At 36.2% G+C, this 10,188-nt stretch overlaps 1 protein-coding gene across 1 annotated transcript; it reads right to left on the bottom strand.

Annotated features, from left to right (window-relative positions):
- Nucleotides 1–4,921: 4,921 nt before the first annotated feature.
- Nucleotides 4,922–5,893, bottom strand: LOC127669357 (olfactory receptor 14J1-like). The gene has a single exon (XM_052163166.1). It carries the CDS (start codon nt 5,891–5,893, stop codon nt 4,922–4,924), a length of 972 nt encoding a protein of 323 aa, XP_052019126.1.
- Between the last annotated feature and the right edge of the window lie 4,295 nt (nt 5,894–10,188).

Here is a 10,188-nt window from a genome sequence, read left to right as displayed (position 1 = left end):
GGTCTCTAGTAACAGAGAATGGGGAAGGTCTTAGAAGCATCCTACCTAGCCCCATAACCAAGATCTTAATACTTAGGCATTAGGTTCCCAATGATCATTTATTTACTTCTATGTTTATTTAGTTCTTGTTGTTATTAATCTGTGAAAGACTTTCATTTATTGGATAAAAAGTACTATATGGATTGGGCCGAAGGTTCTGTGGGTGGGTTGCAGTCCTTATCTCCCTATTGGAAGTCCAACTTGTCTACATGAATTGGCCACTCATCCATATCTCTCATCTTTAGGAGCCTCAGCTAGACTTACCTCAGTAGGCTCACAGACGCTTCCCTGATTCTAGGTGTCAGGTACATCCTCCTGATTGCCCCTACTCACTGCTGATTTTCATCTCTCTCCACTGCTTTCTCTACATCAATACCCACCCCATCCTGCTTCCCTGCCCAGTTCCCCCACTCCACCTCCAATATCTATTTTATTTCCCCTTCTGAGAAAAAATCAACCATGCTCCCTTGGGCCTTCCTTTTTATTTGGGTTCTTTGGGGGGGGGGTGTCTTTTGATTATAGTGTGGTTAACCTGTACTTTATGACTAATATCCATGTATAAGTGAATACAGAACATACATGACGTTCTTTCGGGTCTCAGTTACCTCATTCAGGATTATATTTCCTTCTTCCATTCATTTGCCTGCAAAATTCATGATGCCTTTGTTTTTTAAATAATTGAATGGTATTCCATTGTGTAAATGAACAATGTATATACATCCATTCTTGAGCTGAGAGACATCTAGGTTGTTTTCTACTTCTGGATATAGTGAATAAACCTACTAAGTTTGTCTTGAGGTCTTTGATCCAAACAGATTCGAGTTTTGTGCAGGTTGATAAATATGGTTTTATTTGCTTTCTACATGCAGACATCCAGTTAGACCAGCATCAATTTTTGAGGATGGTCTTCTGTCTCTAGTATATTGTTTTGTCTTCTTTCTCAAAAAGTCAGTAGGTATGTGGGTGTAAAGAGAATACCTTTTGTATTGTATGAATGCACCATCTCTTTTTTTAATTTTTTTTATTCGATATAATTTATTTACATTTCAAATGATTTCCCCTTTTCTAGCCCCCCCACTCCCCGAAAGTCCCGTAAGCCTCCTTCACTTCCCCTGTCCTCCCACCCACCCCTTCCCATTTCCCCGTTCTGGTTTTGCCGAATACTGTTTCACTGAGCCTTTCCAGAACCAGGGGCTACACCTCCTTTCTTCTTGTACCTCATTTGATGTGTGGATTATGTTTTGGGTATTCCAGTTTTCTAGGTTAATATCCACTTATTAGTGAGTGCATACCATTATTCACCTTTTGAGTCTGCGTTACCTCACTTAGTATGATGTTCTCTAGCTCCATCCATTTGCCTAAGAATTTCATGAGATGCACCATCTCTTAAATAAAAAGCCTATTGCCTATGGCTTAGGCAGGAAATGAAAGGTGGGACATCCAAGAGGCAGAAAGAATTCTCGAAGAGAGCCAAAGAGATTGGAAGGTGTAAGGAGATAGACATATGGTACCTGGGCACAGTATACCTGCCATGTGGCAGAATGTAGGTTAAAATAAATGGGATATTTAAGTTATGATTGAAGTCAGTGTGAAGGTTAGCTATATGACTAAGATATTTATAAATATATTTTGAGTTTGAATCTTATCTCTGGGAGCTTGGGGATGAGAGACAAACCAGATCATAACTTCTATATGTAGGTTTATTTCTGGATCTTTGATTCAATTCCATTGATCAATTTTTAGTTTCTATGCCAAATCCATGCAGTTTTTATTACTATTGCCCTAATCTACAGCTTTAAATCAGGGATAATGATACTTCCAGATGTTCTTTTATTGTTCAGGATTATTTTTACTTATCTTCAGTTTTTGTTTTTTTCCATAATTACTTGAGAATTGTTCTTTCAAGACCTGTAAAGAATTGTGTTGGTATTTTGATGGAAATTGCATTGAATCTGTATATTGCTTTTGGTAAGATGGCCGTTTTCACTAGAGTAGGCCTCCTTTGTCCCTGGTTAGAGCAGTCCTCCTGGGAAACATTCAGGGAGTGGGGTCTGGGAGCAGGAAATCTGCTAAGACATGGCTGCAGATGAAGGTGCAGACCAGAAGGATGATGGGGTTCTATGTCCCTGGATAGAGCAGGCCTTCTGATAGACAGGCAGGTTGTGGGGTCTGGGATTAAGCACACTGATCTGCCATGGGTACAGTTGGATGTGCAGACCCATGGGACAATGGGGTTTTGGTAGAGCTGAATTGATCCCACATCTACTGGGCACTTTGTGGGTGTGGTCCCCTGGTATCATATTACCCAGTCTTAAAAATGCATCTGTACACTTTAAAAGATACACTACTTATTTATAACTATAGTTACATTTATTCATATGAAGTCATTTTACAACTTCCAGGATAAAAGTCAGTTTCCTAATTCAGGTGCAGAGACTCAGAATTGTAAATTGTTTTCAAACAAAATAGCAACATTCAGTCCTGAGTAATGTGATATTTTGAGAAAGAGATATGTGATATGAGAATATGATATGAATTAGACACTACAATAGTACATGTAATTGTTTCTCTTTGTTCATACAATTTTATAATTAAAACATGACAGTTGTCTATTTATTTAACAATGTTATAAAATCACCTTGTTTTATTCTTCTACTCTAACCACCCTGCCATATTTAAATGGCTAATTTACATTTAATACTCTAAATTTTTCATAATTGTCTATATCTATCTTCAGTGACAGTGTTTGCTGAAGTTTTCTTTAAGTACTTTTATGGCATTTGTATTATTTTTTTGGTTTCTTATCATTAACATATTAATTATAGACTTCTTTATGTATGTTCACCCTCCATGTCAAAAGACAAAACTAACATATTCAGTTACAGAACCAATAACTTTATTTCCAGTCAAGTAAGCCTTCCTTCCACAAGATAGGAAGAATGTTTATACTGGGTAAAAGCAGAGCTACAAGTTCTCCAAGGTGGACAACTGAGAAAAAAGGTGATAGATAAGTCAGCATTAGCTTACTTAAGTGTATTTCTCTACTTGTAATTATTAAATGTGGGAGGACTTTCACAATTTTTCTATTTCAAATTGCTAGGATTCTTGTGGTTTAAGGAAAGTCTTATCTATTTTGCATCTTTCTACCTTAAAAAAAAAAAAAACTATAGTTAGATATGTGGTGTTTACACTCAATTTCTTTGTCTGGTCTGCTCTGCTCTGCCAGAGCATAACAATGGTCACTGCTGCATGGTCTGTGCCATTCATTTTGAATTACACATAAATTTTATAATCTCATCCACAACTCTCTTAACTTTACCATATTATCTCAAGATGTTTTGATACTTTCCTACTTAGATTAAAAAACATTTATATCTTCAGCTTCTGGTATCTTTGGCCATTTTTTTTTTTTACTACACAGAGATTTCTTTTCTACAAATCTCTAAACTACCTTAGGATGGCTCAAACTCTATTTATTAGATATCCTACTTTCCTTTATTTCTGTCTCTGACTCTGTCTCTGTCTGTCTGTCTGTCTGTCTGTCTCTGAGATATCCACATACATACATATGTGTGGATGTGTATGATTCATATGCCATTTTCATCACATTCATTAAAGGGAACTGTCATTTATTATAGGTGCTAGGGCAGAAGATAAAATATTGACTGGGATTATCTATACAAAACTTCACTAAAAACTTAGTTATGGGATTTAACTCTCCATGAACCTGTAGATCTCTGACTGGTGGTGAATGTTTACTCCTAATGGATATGCATGTAAACATTCAGTGTTGTAAACTCCTTATTCAATTTATAATTTTAATTTATATGTAAACTTGTGATGAACTTTTTACCATGCGATCATGTATTCTGAAAGATATATAAGTGTTGAAGACAAAGATAAGAGATCATTATCATCATCATCATCATCATCATCATCATCATCATCATGATTCATTGTGCTTTTCCCTTTCTCTTAGAGAGCTTTCATTGGGAACTTTTATACAACCTAGAAATAAGTGGTAAATTCACTTTTCAAAGTGTCCGTTTTTTTTTCCCTCGGGACATCAACTAGCAGGCTGAAAGTTAATAGAAAGATAATAGAACAAAAGCTGCATTACCTAATCCCTAATCTCTGTTAGGCTACAGGTGTTCATTGCCTAAGACAGAGACTTTTAACTCTCAGAATGAGCAAGAAAGTTTTTAGGACTTTTTAGCAGTTATCATCATTGCTATACAGACTAAGCTTGCCTAAAAACATCACAAAGGCCTTCCTGCTTCTGCCTCCTGACTGCTTGGATTACATTATAAAAATGACTTACTAGTAAATGAAAATTAATAGTAAATAATACAAGTTAAATAACTGAGGCTTATTTGTGTATTAATTACATTAAACACTTGGCACCCAGGAGAACTATATTAATTACTTTATATAGAGATGAATAGAAATGGCATACTTCATCCTATTCCTTAAAATTTGTATATGGAAAGATAGTAATATGAATCTTTGAAATAAGTGATAAATATTAAAATTACGATCCATTTGGTGAACTGAGTAACCAGTAACTAATTATCCTTTGTGCTCATTATTATTATGATATTTTCATAAACATGTTAGGATTATTAGTAAGTTTATATGTGTACCAGTGTGGCAATGGACTAGAAGAGGTAGGAAGAATTGGGTTTGTATTACTAGATTATAGTCATATATTTTTCATTAACTTGAAAAATCTATAAGTAAATTTAATGAAATAGGTTCAAAGAATAACATCAAAACTTGCTATGAAATAGATTTATAATATATATTTTCTAGAAAATATCATTATTTTAACATTACATATGTAACATATTCATTATAATAAAAGCATTCTTTGTGTTCAGTGTTAACAGACACTAACAACAGAACAAAAATAATTTTCCCCAATGAATTCTTCACTTAACAGTAACTTCTTTATAGCTCCCTTCAAGGACTCATTTCTCAGACTATAGATGACAGGGTTGAGGGTTGGGGGTAGTACTGTGTAAAAGATAGAGAGCATGAGGTCTAAAGCAGTTGGTGAGTCTGGGGTTGGCTTTAGATAGGCACAAATCCCTGTTGAGAGAAAAAATGACACAACGAAGAGGTGGGGCAGGCAGGTGGAGAAGACCTTAGATCGGCCTTCAGCAGAGGGCATCCTGAGAACTGTGGAGAATATCTGGCCATAGGAGAAAGCAATCCCCGTGAAGCAGACGAAGGCCATTACAGACATGAAAGTAGACACTCCCAATACTCCGAAGTAATCATTAGAGCAGGAGATCTTGAGCAACTGGGGGATATCACAGAAGAACTGATGAATTATTTTGTCACCACAGAATCTGATAGACAGAGTACTTGCTGTGTATAAAGTTCCAGAGATGCCTCCACTTAGCCACACAGCTGCCACAGCCCAAGTGCACTTTCTGGGACTCATGATGACCTCATAGTGCAGTGGGAGGCAGATAGCCACATAGCAGTCATAAGACATCACTGTGAGAAGGACTGTCTCACTCCAGGCCAAAGCTGTGAAGAAAAAAACTTGCAGCATGCACTGGCCATATGAAATGTAGCCACTTTGTGCTAGGGAACTCTCAATATACTGGGGAACTGTGACAGAGAGGGATGAGAAGTCCAGAATGGAAAGGTGCTTTAGAAAGTAATACATCGGAGACTGGAGCTGTGGGTCCAGTGTTGTGATGGTGATAATGATGAAGTTACCTGCTGAGCCGAAGAGGTATGTCACCAAGAAGAGCAAAGCCTGTAAGATCTGCAGCTCATGGTTGTCAGAGAACACCATGAGGAGAAATCCACTCATTGTGGTTATGTTTCTTGTAGCCATTTTGAGAATCAATTTGTGGTAACAGCTAGAAAATAAAAATGTTTTTGAAATGCAATGCAATATATATGTGTGTGTGTGTGTGTTTAATATATATATATATATATATAACAGAAATTATACATAAATGTTCTATTTTCTCTATTCCTGCTAATGTTTAAGGAATTGCAGTTTATCAAGTTTTCAGACTTGATAAATATTCCTTTATTGGCGAGAATCTGCAGGATAAAACAGTTCTTCTGTGATGAAGTTTAGACTTTTTGATACTTAAGTAGTAGTTAGAGGTGAGTACAAGTGTCACAACTCACCATATTGTTTTGCTTTCTCTAAAATCTTTTCATTTTCCACTAGGGAAACCTATGACTTTTAAGTCACAGTAGAAATACCATTTTGAGATATTGGTTAAAGTTTTCTATTCTTTTTCTTTTACTTTCTTTTTTGTTGTTGTTGGTTTTTTTCGAGACAGGGTTTCTTTGTATAACCCTGGCTGTCCTGGAACTCTCTCTGTAGACCAGGCTAGACTCAAACTCAGAAATCCGCCTGCCTCTGCCTCGCAGAGTGCTGGGATTACAGGTGTGCACCACCACCACCCTGCCTGGTTAAAGTTTTCTGTACTTACATTTTATGTACTTCTGAATTATATTTTGTATACCTCTGTATTGTAACAGATGGTCTAGCTGTGTACAGGTGATAGACACTTCCTTCATAGCAAACAATGTGCTCATTACCATAGAAACTACATGCAGTGGTACTAAGAGCCTAATCAAATGAGGCATCCTACTGTTTTTCTGTTTTTTAAGTGTAGCAAGCCCAGAGCCTTGAACTTTCTCAGCAAGCACTTTAACCTTTTTTCTACTTTTAAATGGACTTTTTATGGAGCTTACTTTTGCAAAGGAAAATATGTGTCATTTTCCAATTTGGTATCTAACTTGATGGCCTGGAGTATAGTTGGTATCTAAAAACAAAACAAAACAAAACAAAAACAAAAAACAATAAAAAAATCCCCTGCTTTTGAATTGTATGTGTGGGTGTGTATGGGGATACATGTGCATGCTTGTGTCTGAGTAAATCATCTTGTAACACTGGTTTTTGTGAGAACTCTGAATCTTGAGATTAAAACAGTTCCTCCTTGTTTTAAACTCAGAGGAATAGCCATCTAGTTCCTGCCTTTCCCGAAATAGTGCAGACTCAGGCTGCCTTTCTCACATTCCTTTTGTAGAATAAACTCAACCTCTGAGTATTCCATTTCTACAGTTTTCCCTGATAGAGGCCTGTTTTAAGAGTGTAATAAAGCATCAGTAAATTAAAAGTTTTAAAATATACTTAGCTGACCCACTGGAAAAGCTCTTGGCTTTAATCCATAAAAAAGGATCAGAACTTTAATCTATCTTGGGTACCATCAGATTAAATGGTTTTCATCGAAGCCACAAACGATACAATATAAAGTCGGAAAAACTAAGCACTGTAAAGTTGCCTCAAACATTTTCTATATTTCTCATTTCTGCTCTGTTGTAACTGGTAAAATATTAACAGAATTATTGTTCATTATTTTTGTTTTCATTTTGTCAAACTGTACAAGGAGTTGACAAGAGACTGAGAATCTAAACAGTTAATTACATTCAGCACTGAGTTTTATAAGAGAAATTCTGGTAATTTTCAGTAAAATTAAAATTTTTTCTGCTCTACACATTTAGTTTCATTTTTGTTAAGCTAAATATTTTAAGATCCACTTTACAGGAAGAACTTAAATCTCAGATGTTTTTTATAACAGTAATGAGATGCAAAATTTGAACAGTGGCCTTTTAGATTGACACCAATTTTTTTTTCACCCAAAAATTTAACTATCAAGAAGAGTCATGAATGACTTTGGGGAAAACACAGTTTTTATAGAACATGTAACACTGAAAGGTTTATCTCTACTGCTTCCCTCAGGTAGCATTTTAAAAATAGTTTTCCTGATTCCTGAGTTATATAAGCACATTACATATCAACCTTTCTTATTTATGGTTCTCTTGCATAATATTTTAAAACTTTTACTTGGATCACATATGTGGTTTTTATTAATTTACTCATTTTCAGTAAGGTGAGCTTCCTTTCTTCCTTGACTGAATTATAACTTTGCTATTTCAACCTTCATTTAAATTCTGCAGTTTAATGTACTGCAAGGATTTATAGAATAACTTCCCTGCATACATCCTTTTATATTGGAAAAGTCGTCTTAGGATTTCTTGGTGTGTAGGCATCTATCTAAACTGATTACCACCTGTGATTAAATTACTTTTCTACAATCATAGAGTTTTAAAATGTGCTGTTGAAGACAGGTTTGTTTTTTTATTGTTTTTTCTTTGAGGGGTGGAGCTAACATAAAAACCAACTGAATGACAGTGTGCCTCATTTTCTCTACCACTTTGTCACTTGGCATTTGGATCCATTGAAATGGTGCAGGGGATTTGGTGAGACTAGGATTTTATTGCCAGCTCAGTGGTTCCTAAAGTAGCAGATCTGAGAATCTACTGGGAAGAAAGTTTCAACCTAGAGAGCAGAGCCTCAACACTTAGCAATTTTGGTTTATAAGGTCACATGACACCCAAAAGGCTGTATACTTACCACCCTCCTTAGTGTTGCTGCTGGTAAGAGCATCACATAGAAATCCACTTTTGGTTAAAGCGTCATCTTATTTCCGGGCACTGGGAACTGCTTTTGAACATTTGCTTCTTACCTAATAAATAAACCATGGAAATTCATATATTTTGGTGTAAAACAGTTTGAATTTAAACATATATTACAGCCGGGTGGTGGTGGCGCATGCCTGTAATCCTAGCACTCTGGGAGGCAGAGGCAGGAGGATTTCTGAGTTCGAGGCCAGCCTGGTCTACAGAATGAGTTTCAGGACAGCCAGGGCTATACAGAGAAACCCTGTCTCGAAAAAACCAAATCCAAAAAACAAAACAACAACAACAGACACACCATGAAATCCTTAGACAAATGGATGGAGCTGGAGAACATCATACTAAGTGAGGTAACCCAGTCTCAAAAGATCAATTATGGTATGCACTCACTGATAAGTGGATATTAGCCTAGAAACTTGGATTACCCAAGTCATAATCCACATATCAAATGATGTCCGAGAAGAACGGAAGAGTTGCCCCTGGTTCTGGAAAGACTCAGTGCAGCAGTATAGGGCAATGCCAGAACAGGGAAGTGGGAAGGGGTGGATGGGGGACCAAGGGGAGGGAAGAGGACTTTATGGGACTTTCGGGGAGTGAGGAGACAGCAAAGGGGAAATCATTTGAAATGTAAATAAAAAATATATCGAATAAAAAATGCAAATTAAAAAAACAAACAAAAAACACCATATATTACAAATAATTCTATACTCCTTTTTTTCTATTTTTAAAATTTTTTCATTTAATCTTTTTTTTTCCAGTCCCGACTGTACTCTTAACCCCAAAAAGATAAAGTGTGCAACATTGCAGTGTCCTACTGCAACACATACACCGCAGAGCAATGCCAGATAGTAATATAGGCATGTAAGAGAAAGTAACATTAGTTCAGAAAACATTACCTTAAAATAATTTCTCCACTGCTTCCAACCAAATCTTTATTCAGGCTTGTAACTTTATGTATGCAGTCTTATGTTCCTTTTATCTTTCTTTTGACTACTTTGTGGGTTTCTTTTTGTTTTGTTTTGCTTTGCTTTTTATTTGTTTGTTTAATCTCTCTCCTGTCAATATTTTCTCTGGCTCAGCTCAGACTCCCCTGGTTCAGTTGTCACCATCTGTCTTCTCTTCTCAGTCTGCTAGCCCAACTCATGTACAACTGCTTCTATTTTCACTCTGCTCAATCACTTTTCTTCTCTACCCTACTCAATCTTCTTTCTTCCTGCATCAACTGTTTTCTCTGACACTATTCTTCTGACTCCTGAACCATCCTCCTGCTTACTCCTCAGTTCTACTACTCTCTCTCTTTCTCACAGTCTCTGTTGTCTTTTTATATCCTCCCGTCCCAGAAGTCCAATAGCCAACTGACACTGTAAAGCATAGGATCATTTAAAGGGGTAGGTGCATAAAATATTTCATACTACAGAGGCTATCAATATAAACTTGTTAATAGTTAATTATAGTAAAAAACAAGTTTTATGAAAGTGAGTAAATGTCTTTTAGTATAAAAACAAATACTGCTGTATACTCATCAACCCTTATCTCTCTTCTTTGTATTAACAGAGTACATGTCCCAATCCACCTTTCAACATGGTTGGGCATTCACCTTATTTACATCTAGTCGAATGTAGGTAGATG

The sequence above is a fragment of the Apodemus sylvaticus genome, chromosome 19 (genome assembly GCF_947179515.1).
Source record: "Apodemus sylvaticus chromosome 19, mApoSyl1.1, whole genome shotgun sequence".
Taxonomy (NCBI): domain Eukaryota; kingdom Metazoa; phylum Chordata; class Mammalia; order Rodentia; family Muridae; genus Apodemus; species Apodemus sylvaticus.
This window is presented reverse-complemented; position numbering and strand designations above follow the sequence as displayed.

Excerpts from the sequence above, each read along its gene's own strand:
- LOC127669357 (XM_052163166.1), bottom strand. The coding sequence starts at position 5,893 with ATGGCTACAAGAAACATAACCACAATGAGTGGATTTCTCCTCATGGTG.